The sequence below is a fragment of the Abramis brama genome, assembly GCF_963993115.1.
Source record: "Abramis brama genome assembly, chromosome: 12".
Classification (NCBI taxonomy): Eukaryota; Metazoa; Chordata; class Actinopteri; order Cypriniformes; family Leuciscidae; genus Abramis; species Abramis brama.
In genome coordinates, this window is record NC_139974.1 from 1,553,888 (window position 1) to 1,580,272 (window position 26,385).

Consider the following 26,385-nt stretch of genomic DNA (forward strand, 5'->3'; position numbering starts at 1 on the left):
AACCAGATCTGCTGCATGTCATCCATTGTTTTTTATGTCGTTTTCTTCTTCGCGCGAAAATGACGTCGATCTCTTCTTTCCGGCATAGGCTACACCACGCCCAAGTAAGGGTACTGTTGGCAGTGGAAACGCTAGCCGATTCATGGTTTACCGACCCGAACCGTACCGTACTGTACCGTACCGTACCTTACCACTCAGTGGAAACCAGCCAAAAGTGACTGAAGGATTGCCGTAAAGCAGTATCTCTGGTCATACGATGTGTATGACGTCATTGACACTTTAAAAGACTTTTTAAAGCAAATAAGTGACTCTAAAAAATGTATAAGCAATGTATAATTTCTTTGCATCTCCTTTCGAATACAACATTCAAATTACTAGACAAAAAATTATATCCTGAGAAAAGTGGATTTTGAGGGGTATAGCGCCATAGACCTCCATTCATTCTGCACTCGTCCTGTGAGCGCCCTCATGTGGAGCCAGAGTGGAACTGCACTCGTCCTGTGTGCGCCCTCATGTGGAGCCAGAGTGGAACTGCAACCAGTTCAGAAGCCGGAAGTTTACTGAGAGGAGAACTTCTCCCCGTATTAGATATTCTCTTGCTTTTCTCATAAATAAAGTAATTCCTCAATATGAAGATGATTCAATTCTATTATAGCCTATTCATTTAAAATGAAACAGGTTTCAATTTAGGCTATTATAATGGTGTGTTATATGCAAACAGCATTGTTAGTGTACAGATTATTTATTTAGCCTTTACCTCAGATTACATGTATAACCAAATTATCATCTGAAAGTGTATGTTCTGCTCTTTCAATGGGTTGTCTCAGTTAATTTTTAGCACTAACGATCGTGGAGATATTCAAGCAGTTTAGCACAACGGAAAGCTGGAGATGTCCATCAATGGCGGGGAAAGAGTTAATAGAGAGTCATGAACAAAATATTACAATTACCACAAATTAAAGATGTAAAAGTAATGTGAGTTGGTATAAGTAATAGAATAGAACAGAGATAATAGAACTGAGACAAGCATTAATATAGTTAATTTGACAGATAAACCTCACATAGACAGATCTAGTTAGTTCTTTCTATCTCTCCATTCAGACATTAATGCTGTACCTCAGATCAGTTGATTTCACTGGTTTGTCCAGAACGGTCACTCTTCATGGACACACAGCTGGACTCTATTCTGCAATTCTAAATGAAAACATGATTAACCATTTTATTACTGAAAGGTGTCCATAGATTATGAATTTTCATTTAACATTTAAAAGTGGCGATGCATCATTGCTTTTAAATAAAAAATAAATAAAAGACAATAGATGATTTAATTGTGAATGTTACTATAATCAAAGGCATTTGAATATGTTTGGTGGGCTGAATTACTCAAATTAAGTCATTAAATAAATATTATATATGGAGATGTTTGTAGTAGAGTGTTTGCAGTACAAATGTCACTTCTGTAGAAACAAAAGTCAAGTCACCTTTATTTATACAGCGCTTTTTACAATACAGATGTTTTCAAAGCAGCTTTACAGTGATAACAGGAAAATAATGCAACAAAGTTTGTTCCTGTACAGCAGATCTAGAAGAAAATACTGCCATAGTCCAGCTTAAGAAAGTTCAGTGTTGATTAATTTCGGTTATAAAAAAGTTATTACTTTAGTTGATTTATCTATACAGCCGCTCTGGAGAAAACAGTGATGTCATCGTCCAGCTCAGTTCAGTTCTCATATAATGGTGTCAATGCAGATCAATAATATTGTTGAATATTAAGTGTCTCCAACTAAGCAAGCCAGAGGCGACAGTGGCAGGAACTCAAACTCCATCAGTGACAGAATGGAGAAGAAAACCTTGGCAGAAACCAGACTCAGTCGCTCAGTTCTCCTCTGGCCAACGAACAAACAGTGTATGATTATGATTCAGGCTTTACAGGTCAGAGGTCAGATTGGATCTGAACATTCAGAATATTTATCCAGTTTCATCTGGTTGTTACACACACGTGTGTGATGATGATCACTGTGGGTTTGTGTCTGTTGATTCTGTTGAATGTGATTGTGTCTGTAGAGGCTCTTTATTCTCCATCAGCTGATCCAGAGAAGGTCAGACTAACATCTAAACCTGTAAGTAAAACACAGACAGTCAAATATGTGTGTGACATTATTGCATTATCAACTTTAGAACAACTAAAAGAAACTACTTAGATGTTTAAGTGAGAGATTATAATATAATACTGCGATACATGATTGTTAAAGCTGTTTTTAAACATTCAGATTTTGATTTTGTTTCTAAGTCACCATGAATGATGACCCTTGACCCTTATCTATAACCCTGTTTGACTGTCCTCTTTCTGTGTCACCGGGTCAGGTTTATTTATGATAAAGAAACTAGTGATACATATTTACCATTATCTTTTATTGCAATTGACATTGACAATGATAAAAGCAAAATATTGAATTGTTTGAAATAAAAAGAAACTTGAAGATATTTAATTGTTGCTATAAACTATTAAAGAGAATTAAGAATTAAACTCTTATTAAACATGTTTATAGTGAGTAATTCACCATCACAATGAAAGAAAACTAAGAAACTAAATTAACTTTCAATTAAAATATGAACAGTTTTAATCATCACTACTCACAGAAGCGTCTTCAGTTTATAATGAGGATCTTTCCTCAGATCAGAGAGCGGCTTCACATCTGAGTGTCTTAGATTATTCCCTGTCAGACTCAGTTCTCTCAGGTGTGAGGGGTTTGATCTCAGAGCTGAAGTCAGAGCAGCACAACCTTCATCTGTAACACCACAACATCTCAACCTGTAGAGAACAATGACACTCTTCAGTCTCTCAGTTCAGGAAACACTGATATAAATGATAAGATATATATGAATCTCTCCATTCTCCTCAACAGATTTGTATATGAAAGCAGTTGTCGCCTCTTCACATCATCCAATCTTATAACGATCAAAAACATTCAAAAGTAAAATGAGCTCAGAAGCTTTGGAAAGAATCCAATGAAGATTAAACATCCTTTTCAGTGACTTGATGGTAAACCTTTTTTGTATATATTATTGTTGTATATCATTCATTATTCACCACAGGAGAGAAACAGACGACGTTGAGACTTTTATAAAATCTTACCACAGTTTCTCCAGTTTACAGTGAGGATCCTGCAGTAGATCAGAGAGCTGCTTGACTCCAGAATCTCCTACTTTATTCACTGACAGACTCAGTTCTCTCAGGTGTGAGGGGTTTGATCTCAGAGCAGCACAACCTTCATCTGTAACACCACAATCCCACAACCTGTAGAGAACAATGACACTCTTCAGTCTCTCAGTTCAGGATCTACAGCTCAGATCAGCAGAACTTCCCAATCAGAGACTTAATCCACGGCACCATTAACAGGTCCAGTCTAAGGTTCAGACCCGCTTCTACAAACTGCTTGATTAGTTAGTTTCCATATCATAAAAATTACAAGAATATTCGATAACACTTTATTTAACAGTGTCCTTGTTACATGAACTTACCGTAGTAATAACAGTAAATTATGCAACCCGTAACTAACCCTCAACCAAATCCTAATCCTACCCTTACCCTATAGTGAGTACATGTAGTTGCTTAATATTACTCAGTACTTAAATATATAATTACACTGTAACAATGACACCTTAAAATAAAGTGTAACCAAATAATATTTTTTATGCAAGTACCCAAAAATCATCAACATATCTGTATATGAACACGGCTGTCACATCTTTACATCATCCAGTCATGTTTAATCTATCATTAATATTGTAAAATGATGTCAGACACATTGGAAAGAATCTAATGAAAATAAAAATCAACATTTCCATTAGTAATTTCACAGTAGATTTATTTATTTATTTTTTTGTATGGCAATCATTATTTACCATTAAAATAGAGGACTATGTTGTAGGGATGGGCGATATCTTATCGTTTGCGATATACCGCTGAAAATTCTCCCCACGATAAAAATTTGTCTCCTTGCGCTAATAACGATAAGTCTAGTTGATGACGTAGTTTTGTGCGCGCCCGATTCACTGTTCACGTGCGGAGTGAAAACAAGCATGGCGGAAGGCGGACGTGAGGCTGAGGAGAAGCTGGTTGTTAAGCGAGGAGCTACCTCCACAATCTGGAACTGGTTTGGTTACAGAAAAATAACACACACACACACACACACACACACACACACACACTCACACACACACTATTATTATATTATTACACTATATTTAATATTTAAATATTATTATTTAAATATTATTACACTATATTTAAAAAATAATATTCGGTTACAGTTTATTTTAAGGTGTCATTGATGAGCAGCAAACTACCGTAATATGCAAAGTTTGCAGAAACTACAGAACAGCGCGAGCGGGAAGCGGCACACCTCACGCGAGCAGGGCTTATATGCTCCGAGAACGGACACTGCACGGACACTGCACTAGTGATACACACACACACACACACACACAGGTCTGTTAACTTAAGCAATACTTTTAAAAAGGTAGTCTAATATTTTTCTGACTAACAAATTACTGACACAGTAAAGGGTAGATTTAAATAAAAACGAAATTTAAATAAATAAAAAAACGAAATTTAAATAAAGAAAAATGAAACTTAAATAAAGAAAAACTAAATATAAATAAAGAAAAAAAAACGAAATTTAAATAAAGAAAAAAAACGAAATTTAAATAAAGAAAAACGAAATTTAAATAAAGAAAAAAAATGAAATTTAAATAAAGAAAAATGGAATTAAACAAAACACAACACAACTTAAACATAACATAATCTGATATTTTACAGAAGAAAATAATTTATCGTCATGTGTATCGTTATCGCAATAAATACCTAAGATTATCGTGATAAATTTTAGGCCATATCGCCCATCCCTACTATGTTGAGACTTTTATAAATCTTACCTCAGTTTCTCCAGTTCACAGTGAGGATCCTGCAGAAGATCAGAAAGCAGCTTGACTCCAGAATCTCCTACTTTATTAAATGACAGATCCAGTTCTCTCAGGTGTGAGGGGTTTGATCTCAGAGCTGAAGTCAGAGCAGCACAACCTTCATCTGTAACACCACAACCCCTCAACCTGTAGAGAACAATGACACTCTTCAGTCTCTCAGTTCAGGAAACACTGATATAAATGATAAGATATATATGAATTTCTCCTTTCTCCTCAACAGATTTGTGTATGAAAGCAGTTGTCACCTCTTCATATCATCCAATCATGCTTATAACTATTGTTGTGGAAAATATGCAATTGTCCTTTTACAAGTATGCCTTTTTGTAAACTAGTTAACCTGTAAATAATAATACTATATTTAATTGAATCTAAGAAGCTCGTCTGCCAAAAGTCTTTGATTTCTAAAAAACTGAACTGAACAGATCATGAAGAAGTCTTCTGACCTATAGATTGTGAGAATGAAAATTCAGATGCTTGTGATTTAGGACAGATTTGACGTACTTTACCTAACCTGAGAATAATCAACATAAGGATAAAAGTGTCTTGAAATACGCACCACAAAACACTATCAAAAACTATCAAAAGTAAAATGAGCTCAGAAGCTTTGGAAAGAATCTAATGAAGATTAACTATCCTTTTCAGTGACTTGATGGTAAACTTTTTTTGTATATATCAGTGTTTCCCACAGGTTGAGAATGTACTTGTGGTGGGCAGGGCGAAGCGGCGCTTATTGAGCGGGTTCAGAATAAACTTGTAAAACAAAGGTTTATGAACTCTATTTATTACAGACAATACTTAATATCTTTAACAAATAATTTAGAAATAATGTAGAAATTCATATTATGCATAAATTCATAAAATTTTACTACAAGCTTGAACAAATATTTTCATAATGAAAACTATTTACAAAGTTGAAAACTTTGAAAACAACTTTCTAAGGCCTGCCTGTACGGATCGGCTTCAGGGTCAGGTGCGTTTACTAATGCTTAAGCGTGCAGCAAGGTGCTCTCCTTGAAGTTTATTTCACATGTCAGTTTTGATCTGAAATAGAAACAAACTTACATAACCATTTTGGAAGATAGCACAAGAGAAGATTAACTGACAATTTTCATATTGTGCTTTCTAGCATTATGGTTTAAAATCACTTGCCCTGTTCATTGCTGAGAAGTCTCGCTCACAATTTAATATTGTTTAAGGCCATTTTGCGATTTCAGTCTATATATTGTTTAGTTTATGTTGTTTAAATGGATATCATATAGACCAGTGGTTCTCAAACTTTTTAGAGTGGCATGCCTAAGGCTTTTAACATCCTTTTGAGAAAAAAAATCGATTCACCTTTAAACGATTTCACCTTTAAACGATTTTAAAAACGATTTTTTTTTATATTACAGAATCAATATTAATTCAAATTAAATTGCTTTATATTTGCCCTGGCTTGTAGATGAGGTTGACAGAAGTTAGCCACTTTCGTTTCGACAGAGGATGAAATGTGTCGTTATCTTTGAGTGTTGAGTGACGTAATATAAGTGGACGCGTGAAAGCGTATAGAGATTGAATGCATTGAAAAGACCTCGCAAGACGCGCAGCCAGGGGCGATTCTAGTATTTTCATTTTAGGGGGGCTCAGCCCCCAATGAGGGTATGATTAAAAAAAAAAAAAAAAAAAAAAAAAAGTTAGTTTATGGTCTAATGCTCATTATTAACTAGTTTCATTCATTCATCCAGTAACATGCATATGGCAGGGTTTTATAATCACTGAGGTCCCAAATGTGAGGTATTTAGGGGTGTTCGGAGGCATGCTCCCCCGAGAAAATTTTGATTTCTCTGATCTACATATGTGCAGTTTAAGATGTTTTGAAGGCCAAAAAAATTGGATGACAATAGCTTTAAAAGCATGTGCCGGCAGCTGTTTATTTTCCACACCTCATCAGCATCACACTCTTTTTCTCTTTGTTTTTATCTTGCTCTGTCTTTTCCCCTCCTAAAGCTGAGCTTTGACAGTGAAGGTTCTTACAATTGATTGTTTGGGTCTTTACATGCGCTTCGTGAGGCACACTAGCACACACACGCAAGGTCTCTCGCTCCCTCTCTCTACACGTTCTTCCCCTGGTAGACGTAGAATCCACAGCTAGATCAATGAGAAACCCTATGATTACAACGACCATCATTTGAAGTGTCACACAGGTCTGAAATTATCGTACATTATAGGATTTTTTCCATTATTGATCGTACATCGTACAGAGGTCAAAATTATCGTACAAATACGATAATTATCGTACATCTGGCAACACTGATCCAAGCAGACTCAGATAAGGGGAGGAGCCGAGACTTGACGCAGCTTGCCGCCGTTTCAAATGAGTTTTTTAAAAGGGGACTGAAGCGATCAAAAATGTATTAATCAAATATTTTTTAGGGGGCTGGGCAGAAGTTTAGGGGGGCTTCGGGCCTAGTGACGCCCCTGCGCGCAGCGCTACTCATATGCTGAGAGAGAGATAAGACAGTAGAGCTGCACGATTCATCTATAAAAGACTGTGATCTCGATTCAAACACCCACGCGATCTTCTTCCATTTCGTCTGTCTATTAAACCTTTGACAAAATCATATCGCAACATTCAGATCTGTGTTGCCGCTGACCCAGAGAGAGTCGTCATGAAACAGCAGGCTTTTCCTCATAGTAGCCTATCATTATTTCTGTGATACAATAGTTCAAATTATCATAGAAGTACTGGGATAAAAGTTTAAAGTTCAAATATAAACACTGATGTCTATGATAGCGATCAAAATAGAGTAAATCAGCTTTTGATTTGGCACTTAAAACAACGCATTTATCGATTACATTGTTTCTCCAACTTGGCGACAAGTGACTGTTAAAAAATGTATTTGTTATTGAATCATTTATTAAAGAGAATGTAGTACTGTATGTTTCTAAAATAAGAAAAATATGATGAATTGTTTTTGTAAATATGTCTCATCTTATACATCATGTACAGTCTGTATAAGTGTATGATTTAATTATGATTTATAGGTGTATCGTCCCAGCCCTAATATTTTTCCAGTGCACATTCTACCTTTACAGATACCTTTAGAAAATAAATAATGCTTTAATTAAATAAAAATTTCAATAGAGAAATATGCAATGATGGTAACAACAAAGTGATGCTTTTAAATTTTAAATTAAAACCGCGAGTAGGTGGCAGTAAGTCACTGTCTTTATGAGTGAGACACAAGCGGCAACCTCCCCTCCCCTCTCTTGAAACCAACACGGAAGTGAGTTAAACTGCAGTTCATCGACTGGCCGCTTGGGCTGGCTGCAGAAGTGAGTCAAATCTGTATCTCCCCCATGTTAAAATTACCAACTTTACAGCAGAAAATAACGTGTTTACAGCCTGGATCTCTATGTGGCTTTGGTCTATACAGCTAATTTTGCCCTTCATAACAACTGTGAGGGGGGTGCATTTTTTTATAACTCATCCGTTTAGTTGATTAATATTTAAATTTCTGCATTTAAGGGTGTGGCCACTTGAGTGACAGGTGGGTTGTCGCTGATGTCAATGCTAGCCGTTTGTCTGCTGTTACTAGCCGTCAATTCACCTCAGCAAATGTTGCTGCTGAACTTGCTTTCTCTGCAGTGTTTGTGCTTTTTTTTCGGGATTATTTCATACAATTTAATACACCCATTACTTGGGTACAAAGCCCATGGCTTAGGATTCCGTCGTTGTCGTCGAGTATCGTTCGAGAGAACAACCAGTGCTGTATTTCAGTTGTTTTCCTCTGTGAACATGCACTAATGGATGTCTGACAATTTCGTTGCTTTTTGGAGTTTTCAAATTTAAAAACGTCAATAAAGGCTCGTTCGTTCTGCTCTCACGGAACAGATATAGATTATAATATGCTTAACTTATGTACCGTCAGATGAAATCATGCAGGCGTCGGTGCTTTCTCCGTCCATGCAATAAATGCACATTCATGAATGAGCGCGGATTTTCTAGCGCATTTACTTGAACTTCATAGGCAATATATCTATGGTTTAACCCATTTGAGAGGCGGCCAAAATCAGAATTTAAAATGGACTGAATAAGCTCTCTACGAACTTGACGAGCGATGCCACGCTGACGGACCATAGACTATAGAAAAGAGTGACTGACATGTATGCACATAAATCACTGTCACACACACACACACACACACACTCAGAGTAATACATTTTCAACTAGCAGAATAGTACAGAATCACGATACACAGTCTCACTTGTAGCCATGTCTTTTAACTATTATAATATTTCGAAGGGCAAAAACAGGAACTTTTAATTGGCTTTACATCATCAAGTGTCACTTTAGCGCGAGGCCCTGTGCAGTCCAGGGGCGGTTCTAGAGGCGGGGCCACAGGGGCCCTGGCCCCTGCTGAAATCTGATTGGCCCCTGATTGGCCCCCGTTCCTAGGGGTGGAGGAAAAAATCGATTCTTAGATGCATCGCGATGCGGACGTGGACGATTCTGAATCGAATCACAAATGTCAAATATCGATTTTCTAAAAAAATATATACATATTTTTCCTAACAACGTAATATTGACAGAACGCAAAAGGCGGAACTCTAAAGCGGACGTGCAGTGCGCGGACAGTCTGTGGCGTGCACAACAGAGTCGCGCACATAACAGACGCATGATGGCTGAGCGCCAAATTCGAACGCCACCCTCTTCGTTAAAAGCTAACGTATGGAAAATTGGCAATTTCATTGTTACCTATTTAGTATTTTTTGTATGAGAGCTGCTTTCAGTAGCCTATTTAGTTTTCACATCAATATACTGTAAACCGATCTGTTATACGTACGTTGTACTGCCCTGCAATAATATGTGCAATGCCAGTCACAAAAAGTTACATTTTGACTGTGCTCTCTGCAGATGTTCATTCACTTTCTTTGTATAAGCTGTTTTTGATTGTGGTATACAGCAAACATTTCAAGTCATAACTCTTTATTATTTAGTTGTGTATAAGAGTGGCTTTGTATGTTACTAATTATTCAGAATATGCGTAAGTCCACAAGCATTATATGATATAGCTTCTGTTACATAATTCTATATTTTTGAACGAAAACTGTTTGTGAATTTGCTACAGCAAAATGTTTTTTGTCTGAAGGATTATATTGCTCATGGAAATAACAAGAGGATGTTGGTTAGAAGTCTATTATTAAATGCTAGAGATTAAGAATATGCTGAAGTTTGTATTAATTTACTAAAGTAGGCTATGCTGCTAGTACAGGCACACATTTATTTTCCTGTTGGTTCTTTGCAATGTTGGGACATATGCTGGCAAATGTAACCTTACAGTTGACTTGCCAAATCACTTCCATTTATTTTATTAATAAAATTAATATAGGAAGTATTGGAAGTAAGTTTGTTATGGGTCATCATAAATACTTTGCTTTAAAAGTACCAAGTAGTAAAGAAAAAAAAAGAAATCGTTAATAATCGATAATCGTTACCCTCTGAATCGTAATCGAATCGAATCATGGGGTGCCTAGAGATTCCCACCCATCAATCGTCGACGAGAAGAGCAACCGGAGAATTCTTCACAACGATCACAGATGCAATTCCACCCCCAAACAATTAACAATAATTTACTGTTTATAAGCGACGACATGATTATGAAACTTAAAAGGTGGAATTCAGAAAGAAGTGCATTGTGTCCTTTATGCACAGTATAAATAAATGAAAAAAATCATTAAGAACTTTACTGGCTCATAATTTTTTATTAGAGCGTTTGAAAAAAGAATGACTGCCGAAATGTATTTGCACCGTACTGAATAAATAATTTTGTGTGCTTGAATGTACTCTGTACTTGGCCCCTGAATGTAACATGTGGCCCCTTAATGGCCCCTGTTACAGAAAAATCCTAGAACCGCCACTGGTGCAGTCGCAGACTTGGTACTGTCAATAGCATAATATTATCAAGCATTACCCAGAGCCGTTAACAGCCTGAGCTAACTCGATCACGTCGAGCTATTTGGGCGTGATTTCTCAGCCTCTTTGCCCATTTTCTGTTATCCGGGAGCGACGCAAGGCCAAGATGGCGACGGCCGGCTCCGCCCACTTTAGGCTTCAAAAATGCTCTTCAGAAACCTACGGGTGACGTCACGGACACTACGTCCATATTTTTTTACAGTCTATGGTGAGACATTGAGTCATTCATTCATTCAGTAACAAAGCAAGTGACTGTAATCATGAATGAATCATTGAATCAAAGCCGCAGATTCGTTCACCAACACTGCTGCGGATTTCGTAGCTATTATTTTGTTGCAAAAAATACTGACAATACTGTGTTTAAAACGAACATCACTTAATATTAATACCTTTCGTTTATTGAACTGTTGTATAAAATCAATGTCACATTTGCAATCGTGTGGATATTCGTAATGTGATCACAGGAACTTTGAAACTTTGAAGAGTTTGAATCTTAAATCGATCTCTATGCACAGTCTGTGTCTATATTTGTTCTTCATGCTAGTAAGTGCTAAATCCCCACTTTTACAAAGGTACATGGTCGACAACGGCAGTATAGCGCGATTTGCCAAGGCAACATAATCTGAACGCTCCTATCATACCATACACGCTGCTTGTGTGAATGCAGAAAACTTGTGACCACAAAAGGTGAGGTTATTTGATCGGATGTCATGTCGGAATACTCAGAATTCCATTTTACTTTAGAATATTGTCTTTGAACTTCCGTTCATGCGGTCGCTCTGTGTATTTCAGTGGCATCGCTCTCGAGGAGTAATTAACTGGTGAAGTGGATTTATTTATTGTAAAGTTAACAAAAGTTATCATGAGCATTATAATGTTTAAATCAGATGTCTTAACAAATGTCAGTAGACCAGGAAGATTTTGAAACAAGCCGTTTATTCATAAATACGTTAGATTGCAGTCAGGGGCGGCTGGCCAATAGAGGGCGCTAGGCCCCCAGGCTGATTGCTGATTTAAGATACAAATGTTTGACATAAACTAGCCAATCAGTGAGCTCAAATCTAGTCAGCTATGGGCGATTCTTGTAGCGCGCCGCACCCATCTCTAATATGCAGGATAACAATAAAGGGAAGCAGTGCGTGCGAGGCTTCTGTCGGAGCTGGTACTCTAGAAAGGCCTGGCTAGCTGGATGCGGTCATGCTAATGCCTTATTGTGCTTTCCGTGATTAGTTTTTAAAACCACGGGACAGATCCGGCATGGACAGTTACCGGAGTGAGGGATATGCAGCTGTCTGAGAAAGTAACGAAACAGTTCGAGTTCAATTCCAAATGCAAATGGAAAGTTTGTGCAGTATGTTTGTTTTGTGTAAGAATACGAATACCTCAACCTTTTAATATTGGCATTAAATAATTACTGACTTTTTCACAGAGCATTGTTATCCTGCAATGTGTGTTAAATTGTGTTTGGGACTTTGGGTGGTTATTAATATTAATAATAATTTGTATTTGTATAGCGCCTTTCCAACACCCAAGGTCTCTTTACAGAGATAGGTGAGGTGACAGAAGGGGGTACGCGGACAAAATGCTGAATTTTGCCATTGATTTAATTCTGCCCCACCTTAAAATAACATTTAAACTGAGTATGTATTTCTGTCAGGTAAAATGCTGTAAATACATGACATCCAATCAAATTACCTCATCTTTTGCAGTCAAAACTGACTGCATTCACACAAGCAGCGTGGATGACCAACTTTGTGAGTTTAGATTATGCTGCCTTGGCAAATCGCGCTTTACTGCCGTTCTCGACCATGTACCTTTGTAAAAGTGGGGATTTAGCACTTACTAGCATGAAGAATAAATAAAGACACAGACTGTGCATAGAGATCGATTTAAGATTCAGTCTCTCTTCAATCAAAAGCCCTGTGTGAGTTCCTGTTTAATGTTAATCACATTATACGAATATCCACACGAATGCAAATGTGACATTTATTTTATACAACAGTTCAACAAACGAAAGGTGTTAATATTAAGTGGTGTTTCATTTTAAACAGTTTTGTCAGTATTTTTTTTCCAACAAAATAACAGCTTCAACGAAAGCCACAGCAGAACAGCAGCATTCATTCATAAATACAGCTATTTGCTTCGTTACTGTATGAATGAATAACTCGATGACTCACTCATAAATCCCGTCCCCTCCTCCTCATCCCCCCTCCCTCCTCCTCATCCCCCCTCCCTCCTCCTCATCCCCCCTCCCTCCTCCTCATCCCCCCTCCCTCCTCCTCATCCCGTCCCCTCCTCCTCATCCCCCCTCCCTCCTCCTCATCCCGTCCCTTCCCCCTCCTCGTGCTTCCTGAAACAGTCATGAACCATTTAGAAAAAACAACTGGATTTACCCCGTCCAGCAGAAACAGAGTCTCCTGAATGTCGGATCGGGAGCCCTTCTGCCGGCGGAGTTTTCGCCACCTTTTGAACGTTTTTTCCGATGTAAATTCAGGACTTCGCGTTCCTTCTTCTCCTTTTCTCTCTTCTTTGTTATTTGTTCATCGGAGCGTCGTCTCTTTGGTCGTGTGTCGGCCATATCAAAATTCTCAAGAATATACAATTGTAACGTTAGTCATTGTTAGGACATCTCTCCTCTAACTTCCCTCTTCATGCTTCTCTCTCCAAGTTCAAGTTCAAATCCTCCAACGTTAATCTTCTAACTCTCCTGACCGCTTTGTTGGACAAAAATGGCAGATGGCGGATTATGATTGGTCAGATCGCCTGTCAATCAAACTCACTGCGAAGGGTCGATTCCCCACTGAAGAGAAAATGACTGAAATTTTACTACATCTTTTTATGAGTAAAAATGTTTCTTTATTTGGTGTTTATTTTTCATGGACTCTCAGGACTCATAACTTGCCTGAATTAGGTCCGGAATTAAACAGCGTTCAGCATGCAGTTGATGATGTCCAGTTTGCCGCTTTGTTCACGGTCAGTTCACGATCAGTTCAGTTCAGTTCTCTCTCTCCCTCTCTCTCTCTCTCTCTCACTCTCTCTCTCTCTCTCTCTCTCTCTCTCTCTCTCTCTCTCTCTCTCTCTCTCTCTCTCTCTCTCTCTCTCTCTCTCTCTCTCTCTCTCTCTCTCTCTCTCTCTCTCTCTCTCTCTCTGCGCATGTGCGAGTGTGGTTGAGCGAGTTGAGCGTGGCTGTGAGAGCGAGTGTGCAGGTGCGTTTTTCAAACTTTTCTATCTCTTTTCTTTGCTTAAAATAGTTAGTATAGTCTAGTTTTAAGGAAAGGTTTGTTGTCTTTTGTGCGGCGCGCCGTTTTTCCGGGGTTCGGAAATATGGCGGGCGCCGTTGCAGGAGTTTTGGAGTCTCTCACGCGGCGAAATGGAGTGAAAGTTGCGTCAGCGTTGAATATAGAAGAGTGTTGTTTAGCGGCAGGTGAAGTGGTAGGTTATGATTCGGTGTTGTCGGCTTCTAGAATGAATAATGCCATAGTAATGTTTATGAGCTCTGTGGAAAAAGCCAATGAATTAGTGGAGCGTGGTTTAGTGATAAATAATGCTTTTACGGTCGTGCTTCCGCTTTCAATGCCGTCTAAAAGAGTGACGTTGTCAAATGTGCCACCTTTCGTAAAGGATGAGTTTTTAGTAAACATGCTGTCTCGTTATGGAAAATTGGTTTCGCCAATTAAAAGGATTCCACTAGGAAATGTTTCTCCACTCTTGAAGCATGTTGTTTCCTTTAGGAGATATGCATATATGGTAATAAAGGATAACGCTGAACTTGAAGTATCATTTAATTTTCGAATGGATGATTTTGATTACTTGATTTATGCAACTACTGATAAAATGAGATGCTTCGGATGTGGTAGAGTAGGACATTTGGTGCGTACATGCCCAGATAAAGGTGAAAAGGATGAGGTGGTTAGACCACAGACATCTGTAGAAGCATTGGTGGAAACGGAGGGTTCCAGGGCTAGTTTGAATGTTTCAAAGGTTGCTGAAAAAGAGCCAGATGTGGAAGTGGTTGTTGATAAGAGTGTGTCTGAGACTGTAGAGTCTAGACTTTCTGGGTCTGAAGAACCAATGGAAGAAATGACTGTGTTGGTGGAAGGCGAATTGCAGAATAGTAGTAGGCCTACTAATTGTGGAAAAAAAGCATCTGAAGTGGTTTCTGATATCTCTCTCACAGAAACTGTGGATTCACAGTCATTTAAAGTGCCTTTGAAAAGAAAGATGAAAAGTGGTAGTAGTTTAAGGATGGTGAAAAAGGCAGGTACAAATGAGTTGTCAAATGGAGAAGAAGATGAAAGTGATGAATATTCATCTGATTCCAGTAGTGTTTATTCTCAGTCGGACTATAGCTTTCGGGGTTATGATGTTCAAGACATTAAGCAGTTTCTGAGAATTACAAAAAACAAGAGGAATGTAAATGTTGAAAAGCATTTCCCGAATGCTCAGTTATTTGTGGAAAGATCGCGGAGTTTAATGAGCGAAGGGTCTTTTACTGATAGAGAGGTGTACCGACTGAAGAAAATCGTGAGGAAAATTAGTATGGAAGTAGGCAGCAATGATGGTGTTTAAAGTGTCGGCTTCCATGGTCCCTGCTGTAATGCTTGTATGGGGCTTATATTTGTGTTTTATATTATCAAGCATGAGTAACATCAATATTGCTTCCCTGAATGTGAATGGTGCAAGGGATAGCAAAAAAAGGGTGGAGATTTATGAGTTAGTTAAACAAAAACATATTGATGTTGTGTTACTGCAAGAGACACATAGTGATGTACAAAATGAAGTAAATTGGGCCATGGAATGGGATGGGCTTTCCATTTTGAGTCATAATAATTCACTTAGCGCTGGAGTTGCTGTTCTTTTCTCTAAAAATTTCACCCCTGTTTCTTACGAAGTCGATGAGATTATAAAGGGAAGAATTTTAAAAATTAGAGCTGTGGTTGAGAATCAAGTTTTTGTTTTTATGTGTGTTTATGCTCCTACTGTAACTGCAGACAGAATAGTTTTTTTAGACTCTTTATGTTTGGCTTTACAAAAGTGTACTAATGATGATATTTTAGTTCTTGGTGGTGATTTTAATTGTACCGAAAAGAACATGGATAGAAATCACCTTGAACCTCACATGTTGTCACGTAAAAGGCTTATACAACTTATTAACACACATGAACTTAGTGATATATGGAGGACTTTTCATCGGGATAGTAGACAATATACATGGACACATGTTCGAGATAAGATTGTGTCTTTGGCAAGGTTAGACAGATTATATTGTTATAGTCATCAGAGTAATGTTTTTAGAAGTTGTTGTATTTTCCCAGTTTCTTTCTCTGATCACTGTATGGTTCATTGTTCTGTTTTTTTGAGCTGTGTAAAACCACAGAGTGCATACTGGCATTTTAATAATGCTCTTTTAAATGATAAAGAATTTAAAGCTATTTTTGAATTTTTTTGGAAGGATTTTAGAGACTTGAAGTCAACTTTTAGCTCTCTACAACAGTGGTGGGACTATGGAAAAGCCCAAATTAAACAGTTAAGTCAACAGTATACAAGAAATGTTACTGCAAATATTGACAGGTCCATGAAAGTTTTAGAAATGGAAATTGTACAATTGCAAGAGCAGTTAGAATCTAATGGACACTGGACTGTTATGAGGAGTATTTCAGAGAAAAAATCCAAATTGGATGACTTATTGGAGACGAAAGCGAAAGGGGCTTTGATTAGGTCACGGTTTCAAAACGTGGACCAAATGGATGTACCATCTAAGTTTTTTTTTGGCTTGGAGAAAAAGAATGGTCAAAAAAGGTTTTTTCATTCATTGCGATCTGACTCTGGGAGAATGCTGACTGATGTTAGTGAAATTCGCAAAAGAATTTCTAGTTTTTATAAACAGTTATATAAAAGTGAGCTAAAAGAAGAACAGAACATAAGTAATTCTTTTTTTAAAAAACTACCTCAAGTTTCTGTTGTGTCTAATGGGGATCTTAGTGGTGAGCTACGTCTGGAAGAGCTGGAAAAAGCACTTCAGAGTATGGCACTTGGGAAGGCCCCAGGTATAGATGGTCTTCCGGTCGAGTTTTTTAAAGCCTTTTGGTCTGTGGTAGGGGAAGATTTGCTTGAGGTTTTAAATGACAGTTTTACAAATGGTCATTTGCCTTTGAGCTGTCGTAGAGCTGTTCTTACCCTTCTACCAAAAAAAGGAGACCTCACAGAAATTAAATGTTGGAGACCAGTGTCAGTTTTATGTAGTGACTATAAGATACTATCCAAAGCCCTTGCTAATAGACTTGCAGGAGTTCTAGAGCAAGTGATTCACTCTGACCAAACATATTGTATCCCAGAGAGGTCTATTTTTGATAATATATCGTTCATCCGTGATATTTTTGACTTGACAAAAATGAAAGGTTTTGATGTTGGCCTAATCTCTTTAGATCAGGAGAAGGCCTTCGATAGGGTTGAACACCATTATCTTTTAAAAACTTTAGAGGCTTTTGGTTTTACTAAAGATTTTGTGGGAAAGATTAAGGTTTTATATAATGATATTGAAAGTATTCTTAAGGTTAACGGTGGCTTATGTGCTCCTTTTAAAGTGGAAAGAGGTGTAAGACAAGGTTGTCCTTTGTCTGGCATGTTATACTCTATTGCAATAGAACCTCTTTTATGTAAGGTGAGAGAAAGCATCAAAGGTTTAAGTTTGCCGTATTCTGGTAAAACTGTTTCACTATCAGCTTATGCTGATGATGTGGTGGTCTTAATTAGTGACCAAAAGGACATTGATACAGTGGTAAATATTTTAAATGATTTCAAAGAAATATCTTCAGCTAAGGTAAATTGGGCCAAAAGTGATGCAATTTTGGTTGGACATTGGTTACAGGGTGCACCAAAGCTCCCAAATGACTTAAAATGGTCTACTGGAGGTTTTAAATATCTGGGTGTATTTCTGGGAGATGATTCTACTGTTAAAAAAAACTGGGATGATGCCTTTGAAAAAGTAAAAGAAAAATTAAGTAAATGGAAGTGGTTGATTCCTAAGATGTCGTACAGGGGACGCACTTTAATTATTAACAACCTTGTTGCTTCTACTTTGTGGCATCGTGTAGCATGTGTGGACCCTCCTCTGTGTTTACTCACTGATATTCAGAAGGTTTTAATTGATTTTTTTTGGGAAAAGTTACACTGGGTATCTCAAAGTGTACTTTTTTTATCTAAAGATGAAGGAGGACAGGGTCTTATAAATGTGCAAAGTAGAGTTGCAGCTTTTCGGATGCGCTTTATACACAGACTTTTATATGGATCATCCAAGTCAAATTGGAAGGTTGTTGCTTGTGAGATTTTGAAGAGCTTGGGAGGATTAGGTCTTGATAAGTCTCTTTTTTTGATGGACCCCCCAAAGATGAATGCATTGAAGGCACCAATTTTTTATCAGAACATTTTTAAAGTCTGGAATTTGTTTGGTGTTAATATCGGACAAAATTCAAGTTTGTTTTGGTTACTTCAAGAACCACTGATTTATGGAACCCGGTTTGAAAATGTTGTAAACCGTTCTTATTTTCCTGCAAACACTGGACTATTAATTAAAGCAGGAATTACGACACTGGGACTTTTAGTGAATATTGCAGGACCGGACTTGGACAATATTGAGAAGACAGCGGAAAAGTTGGGCTTTAAATCTTTAAGGCTGGTTCATCAACTTTTAATGAAGTGGAGGTCAGTTCTTGAAGAAGAAGAGTTGAAAACCATCAAAGACTTTTGCAGAGGTGTCATAAAACCAAATGAGGATGACCCTTTCCATTGTTTAATCCTGTCACCTAAATTGGATGAGTGTGAAGGTCCTTTTTTGGAAAAGAAAGATGTATGTTTCAGTGCTGATTCATTTAATGTGAAAGATGTGTATACAAATTGTGTGAAAGTTTTTAACAGAAAGCTTTTACATAACAGGAGTGATACACCATGGCGTAATGTCATTGGTTTTGGTAGAGATTGTAGACCACAATGGAGAGCACTATATAAGCCACCGTTACCTAAGAGAGCGGGTGACATGCAGTGGAGAATTTTACATGGGGTTATAGCCGTGAATGCTTTTATTTCTGTGATAAACCCAGAGATTAGCTCTGATTGTCCTTTCTGTTCTCAGAGGGAAACCGTTTTTCATGCTTTTATGTTTTGTGATAGATTGAGACCTTTATTTATTGTTGTAGAGTCTTTTTTTAAGGCTTTTGGTGAAACTTTCTCTATGCAAATGTTTATTTGTGGTTTTAAATATGTCAAGAGAATTTCAAGGCTATGAATGATTTGTTATTGTTTGAAATGAGATGGTGTAGTGGAGAGGTATTATGTTCTGTTTATGAAGGGGCATTAATTTTTGCTATTTGTTTGCAGTAAAGGAGTATTTTATGTTGTTATTTATGAATAGTTTAAAGGGGTTTTTTTGTGTGTATGTATATGTTTGTTTTTGTTTTTTTGTCTTTAATGTGAATGATGTAATGAAATAATTTTTTATGGTATTAAAATGTGTTTTCAAATTCAAATTCTCTCTCTCTCTCCTTTCAAAACAAAATATTTTACGCATTTTACACGGGTCATCCACTGAATTGGATTTCGAATTGTATTTTCCTGGGCCGCTCAGGTAAACCTTATGTATGGGAAACCCTGTATATTCTTTTTGTATATCATTCATTATTCACCACAGGAGAGAAACAGACAACGTTGAGACTTAAATAATTAAATGAGTATTAAATCATGTTTAATTCAAATTCAGAGTACTTGTTTATTCTTACAGAGCCTGGTTGATTTAGTTTACCCCTATGTTAATTAATGCATTAATTATCAAACATGTACTAACAGTTAAGGCTTCAGTTATTAATGTATGAATCCTTATGACTCTCTATTACTCTCTATAGCTCTACATTGGTTTATGATTAGTTCATATCTTTGCTGATCATGAATTCATGTATAAATAACTATTAATTCAGGGATTAGTACATGATTATTCATGTAATCATGATATATGTATATGATGTATAAGATGTATATGAATTTCTCATTGTACAGTATTGCTTTGGTTCGAAAGCACATGCTAAACTCATAAATATGATCATGTTTCATCAGTGTAATGATTGTTGTCAGAGTGACTTACTGAAGTGATCTGGATTCTTTAACCACAGGCAGCAGCTTCTGAAGAACTTCATCTGCTGTATTATTGGCTCCAATAAACTGATTTAGATCAAAAACCTCCATCTTCTGCTCTGATGTCAGCAACACATAAACCAGAGCTGACCACTGTGAAGAGGAGAGTTTGGTGCTTGTTATTTCTCCAGATTTCAGATAATGTTGGATCTCCTGCATCAGAGAATCATCACCCAGTTCATTCAGACAGTGGAACAGATTGATGGATCTCTCTGGAGAGCGATTCTCCCTGATCTTCTGTCTGATGAACTGAACTGTTTCCTCTTTGTTGTAGGAGCAGCTTCCAGTCTGTGTCAGTAGTTCTCGTAAGAGAGTCTGATTGGACTCCAATGAGAGACCCAGAAGGAAACGCAGGAAAAGGTCCAGATGTCCATTCTTACTCTGTAAAGCCTCATCCACAGCTCTCTGATGCAGCTCAGATAATGAGTGATATTTCATCTGGTTTAAGATTTTAAAAAAGAAACTTTGGCTGGTTTTGTCAAACACATTTCTGGTCTCGTTTGTAAAGTGAATGTGTGCATATAGAGCTGCTAGATGTTCCTGGATGCTCAGATGAACAAAGCAGAAGACTTTCCCCTGATACAAGCCCAACTCCTCTCTGAAGATCTGAGTGCACAATCCTGAGTACACTGATGCTTCTGTCACATCAATGCCACACCCTCTCAGGTCTTCCTCATAGAAGATCAGGTTGCCTTTCACAAGCTGCTGGAAAGCCAGTTTCCCCAGTTTGAGAATCATGTCTTCATCTTTCACTCTCTTCTCATAGTCCTTCTCATGTTTGATGTTGGTCTGAATGATCAGGAAGTGTGTGTACATCTGAGTGAGAGTCTTGGGAATCTCTCCTCTCTCTGCTTCACTCAACATCTCCTCTAGAACAGTGGCTGAGATCCAGCAGAACACTGGGATGTGGCACATGATGTGGAGGCTCCTCGAGGACTTCAGGTGTGTGATGATTGTATTGGCCAGACTCTGATCACTGATTCTCTTCCTGAAGTATTCCTCCTTCTGTGGCTCATTGAAGCCTCGTACCTCTGTCACTCGATGGACACACTCAGAGGGGACGAGATCCGCTGCTGCTGGTCTGGAGGTGATCCAGATGAGAGCAGAGGGAAGCAGATTCCCCTCAATGAGGTTCATCAGCAGCTCGTCCACTGAGGCTGATTCAGATATATCACACAGTTTCACTTCGCTCTTAAAGTTCAGAGACAGACGACACTCATCCAGACCATCAAAGATGAACAACACTTTATATTCATCACTGGATATTTCCATTTCTGTTGTTTCAGGTAAAAAGCGATGAAGAAGATCTGAAAGACTGAGTGTTTTGTCCTTCATCAAGTTGAGCTCTCTGAAAGCGAGTGGAAATATGAGCTGGACGTCCTGATTCTCTTTCCCTTCAGCCCAGTCCACAATGAACTTCTGCACAGAGACTGTTTTCCCAATGCCAGCGACTCCCTTTGTCAGCACAGTTCTGATGGGTTTGTCTTGTCCAGGTAAAGGTCTAAAGATGTCATTACATTTGATCGGTGTGTCCTCTGTTTCTGCTCTCCTGGATTGAGTCTCAATCTGTCTCACCTCATGCTCATTATTGATCTCTCCACCTTTACTCTCTGTGATGTAGAGCTCTGTGTAGATCTCATTCAGGAGTGTTGGGTTTCCCTGCTTTGCTGTTCCTTCATACAGACACTGAAACTTCTTCAGCAGATCTGATTTGAATCTGCTTTGGACCAGTGAAAGATTGACAGATTACAACATAAAGAGAAAAGTTTTAGTAAAATAACAACACTCTCTAATTAAATAATTGGACAATATCACACAAGCAACAGTGCTGTTGGTCTATATATCAGTAAAACTGTTATTTGGCCGTTTGCACAAGTCTCTAGGAATTGAATATTGATATAAATTTCATTATTTGATTCTGTTCTCAATTCAAATAAATCTGGAAATATCTGTACATTTTGTAGGGAAAAAACTCTCATCTAATGCAGTAAACTATACAGTGGACCTGCTTTACTTGGATCATTACTATTATTAAAGGTAAAAATTAGCAACAATGTCCAAATTATTGAATTCAATAAATCAACATTCAATTTAATCTGAAAATCTGAAGGTCGGTTTAATGAACTTCCATAACCTGCAGCTCCTGAACTTCCTGAAAGAGTTGAGAGGCTCTGAAAGTCTGTGAAATACTGATGGTAACAATAATCAACTCTTTTAATAGAAAAAGAAATGACCTGATTCATAATTTTCACACTTTGACGCAAACACATTTTAGTTTGAGTTTCAAATTTTTCTAATTATTTGCAATTAGTTAACATATTTTAATTAACAATATACTGTAACTGACACAGATTTAGATATACTGTACATTAAATAATGAATACATCCCTAATAGGTTAAGATCATAACTCTCTAATGTTCTTTCTAGCTTACTAATGAACTACTGTACGACCATTGTATAACTTTTCTGAGTTAAATGTAATGTTACTTGATTCACAAGCTGTTTTATCTCTCCATGGTTGAAACACATGTCAGTAAGTTCTACCGTATATTTCAACATATATTCTTGTGTTCATGGTTCATTCATGTTTATTTCATGCTATAACTAGCAATAAAGATATGATTGGTTCTTGCTGCCGTTTAAATGAAGAGTTGATAAAGCGTCTGATAAATAATCTGTCATTCTACATTAAAGAGCGACAAACCGTACGTCTGCATCTGTTCTTGTTAGTCCCTGATTAGTTAACCTTCATCCACCTGTGTCTAGTTACAGTAGTTCCCTCGTTTACCCTGTGTATATATTCTCCCGTTCAGTTCTGTCCTCGATTATTGTTCGTGTCTATGTTAAAACACACTGTTGTGTCCTGTTCACCTGCTTGTGTACATTATCTTTTACTATCTATTTACTTTATCTGTTATTAATAATGGATAGTCTGGGTACAGTGAGTTACTAGGATGAGTCTGTCTAGACAGAAATGTTGTACCTCATTTGAGTTGATTCTGGTCTTCTCTTAAATGTCCTGTTATCCATAGACCGGTCGCTCCTCATGGACACACAGCTGGACTCTGGTGCCTGTGATCTCTGCTGGTGGAATCCACTTCAATAGAATACAGACAAGAATATATATAGTTCATTTTACATGGATAGATTGGTTCTCTATATGAGGTTTATCTACATTTATCCATCCATCCGTCTATTCAGGTCTTGCAGTCTCTACTAATGAGCTGATGAGCTGAAACAGGTGTTTTATATGAGGGAGACATAAGAAAATGTGTAGTGGTTGTGTTAGGAGCTCCAGAGAAGATCTGGGATGAACTGATCGAGTCTCTCTAGACAAAAATGTTGTACCTCAGATCAGTTGATGTGTGTTTTCCTTTAAATGCTATTGGCCGCTCCATAGACGCGTCACTCCTCATGGACACACAGCTGGACTCCGGTGGGTTTGATTTCTGTCTGCAACTTTGGCTTCAATAGAAATCAGACAAGAGTTAATTTTGGCAATGTTTTTTTTTTTACATCCAGATGCAGAAAAGCTTCAGAACATGTTGAAGAGAGATTACAGTGTACAAGGATCATTTCACCTGTTTATTGACATAGATGTGTGCTCTTTTAATAGGAAAGTGTATAAAGACCCTGTGTGAGACGAGACCCTCAGGGTACCAACTATATCTAGAGGCAGAAAGTAACTAATTACAAATACAGTTACTTAATCAAGCTCAGCGCTTTTCAAAGTTCTCTGTCTGTCCGTCAAACATCTATTCTATTCATTTGCTCCAGTATTTCATCTGTGTGTGTTTAAAACAGAAATATCTCGGCTGAACAGACTGGGAAGTTTGTAACACTAGAGTTTAATGTTCTTCCACTGAAGTCTCAAATATTGTATAAATGGGACAGTTTACTGTAAGCCCACATTTAATACATCTGTGAAACTGACTAACATACACAGATATTTGTTCAAGATCTTTTCCAACCTTTTTAAAATAAAATGTTTCCTATTGGTTTAGTTTAATTAAATTTTCAATAAAAATGACATTACATAAAGGGAGACTGTGATAACAGCACTCTTTATGATTGACATTCATTTACACAGAAAATTATATCAAAGTTTAAGAAACAAAAAAACACCAAACCGTTAAAACAAACACTACAGATGTTAAAGAGAAAAGTGTTACAACACTGCAGGTTTCAAGAAACTATGGCGTTTAGTAATGAAACCGAAAATTAGATCTACATAAAGTGTAAAAGTGGATTTTAACATATAGGGTCTCTAGGTTATATGTCTATGTCCAATAATTGATAAGTAAAAAAGAATAGTATAAAAATGAAATGCATATTAAGAATTCCATGTGTAATGTACTTTAATATTTCATAGTTACTTACGTTAGTGAGGAAGTAAGTTAATTTCCATTCGCCACACAGAACACTTGCTCTGAATATAAAGTTGTTAAACACCTCGAGGCTCGAGTTTTCCATCAACAGCACGTTAAATCAAACTTACATACACAAACATCACTTGATACTTGGATGATCCGTTGTTCTTATTTAAAGATTCTTAAAGCCGGGTGTAAAATGGCGCTTGTAAATAAAACACACCTGAATGTACTTTCACTTTCACTAAGCCCCGCCCCTTTTGTCTCAAAATGTATTGTGCCCCTCTCTGATAAATGTAAATAATAATAATAATAATTATAAATATTATAATAAATATCAATACACTTATACACCATTGCCACTAACAATAATAATACAAATATTATTTAAAAAATGTTTTTGGCGGAAGCATTTGGCGGAGGTGAAGTGGTAGGCGGAGTTTCATCAGTTCGCCGCGAGTCTTCAAACTACACGAGCATCAGTAACGGTAAGCTAATATGGAAAAGTTACATTATCCTACCATGCTACTGTAAACGTTGCGGCAGCATGCGAGTTATGCTTAACAGTAATAAAAGTATAACTCGATGTCTGCCGCATTCTGAGTCTGACAATGTCATTCGTTTTCATCCAAGGCCATAGCAAGTGTTATTAGCTTGGGAAATACATCTAGTGAAAGGAAATTTTAAGTCCATGTCCAACTCTAAATTGTAAGGAATTTATATATTTGATTTCATTGTAACACTTTAAAATAAGGTTAATTTGTTTATTATTCATATTAACTAACATGAACTAATGAGCAAAACATTTGTTACTGTATTTGTTAATCTTAGTTAATAATAATAATACAACTGTTAATTGTTCATGTAATGTCACAGTCAGTGCATTAACTAATGTTAACAAATACAACTTTTGATGTTAATAATGTTTTAGTAAATGCTGAAATTAATAGGCTATTAACTAAGATTAATAAATGCTGTAGAAGTGCAGTTTATTATTAGTTTGTTAACAAATTTAACTAATGAAACCTTATTGTAAAGTGTTCCTGATTTCATGATAGCTAACACTTTCATGAATACATACAATTTACAACATCAACAAAACTTAACATGAATTCCTCATAATTACCTTTTTGATTCTCACTGTTTTGTTTGGTAAAGTAATATTTAGTAATATTATCATCATTTCCCTATATTTGTTTGATGTGTTATGCATTCTAATTGTATCAACGTCTCTTCATTGGTAATGAAGAGAGGCTCTCTGACCGACTGCTGCTCTCCATCGAGCGAGCTCCAATTAATTGTGAGGAAGTCATTAAAATATTTAAAAACACAACAGACAGACGGGTACTGCTTTAAATACATGTGATTTATTAAATAAATATGCAACAGACGTATATTCATCTCTCTCCTAGCCTCTTTCGATCTCAAACGACTCATCACCACAGGTACTCACACATCAGGCAACCAACTGGACCTGGTTTACACACGCAACTGCATTACAGACAACATTTTGGTGAGACCTCTCCATGTTTCAGATCATTTCCGCATTACTTTCAGTGTACAACTCTCTACCCCTGCACCACCAACCCCCCCACCAGTCACTTTCAGACGAAACCTGCGCTCACTTTCTCCCGCCCATCTCTCCTCTGCCGTATCTTCTTCTCCTCCCTCACCCTCACAATTCTCATCTCTGGATGTGAATACCGCAACGGATACCTTATGCTGCACTCTAACCTCTTCTCTAGACATTATCTGCCCTCTCTCCTCCAGGCCGGCACGCACTACTCCCTCCAACCCCTGGTTGTCTGAGGTTCTTCGTGAACACCGGACCGAACTCAGGTCAGCGGAGAGGAAATGGCGCAAATCAAAGGACACATCTGACCTGAGTATGT

General features: G+C 37.4%; 1 protein-coding gene across 3 annotated transcripts; it reads right to left on the reverse strand.

Annotated features, from left to right (window-relative positions):
- Nucleotides 1–1,462: 1,462 nt before the first annotated feature.
- On the reverse strand, nucleotides 1,463–24,739 carry LOC311093943 (NACHT, LRR and PYD domains-containing protein 3-like). 3 transcript variants are annotated; one of them, XM_084131632.1, is made up of 8 exons: nucleotides 24,504–24,739; nucleotides 23,472–23,588; nucleotides 23,107–23,220; nucleotides 20,073–21,842; nucleotides 4,939–5,112; nucleotides 3,137–3,298; nucleotides 2,639–2,812; nucleotides 1,463–2,118 (listed from the first exon to the last, which is right to left on the reverse strand). In XM_084131632.1, the coding sequence occupies exons 2-8, from the start codon at nucleotides 23,537–23,539 to the stop codon at nucleotides 2,106–2,108; spliced, it is 2,475 nt and encodes an 824-aa protein (XP_083987758.1). In that variant the 5' UTR covers nucleotides 23,540–23,588; nucleotides 24,504–24,739; the 3' UTR covers nucleotides 1,463–2,105. The 3 variants fall into 3 exon arrangements, with proteins under 3 accessions (XP_083987758.1, XP_083987759.1, XP_083987757.1); XM_084131633.1 differs by having other exon boundaries at nucleotides 20,073–21,839; nucleotides 24,504–24,736; XM_084131631.1 differs by lacking the exon at nucleotides 24,504–24,739 and adding an exon at nucleotides 23,705–23,864.
- Nucleotides 24,740–26,385: the final 1,646 nt, after the last annotated feature.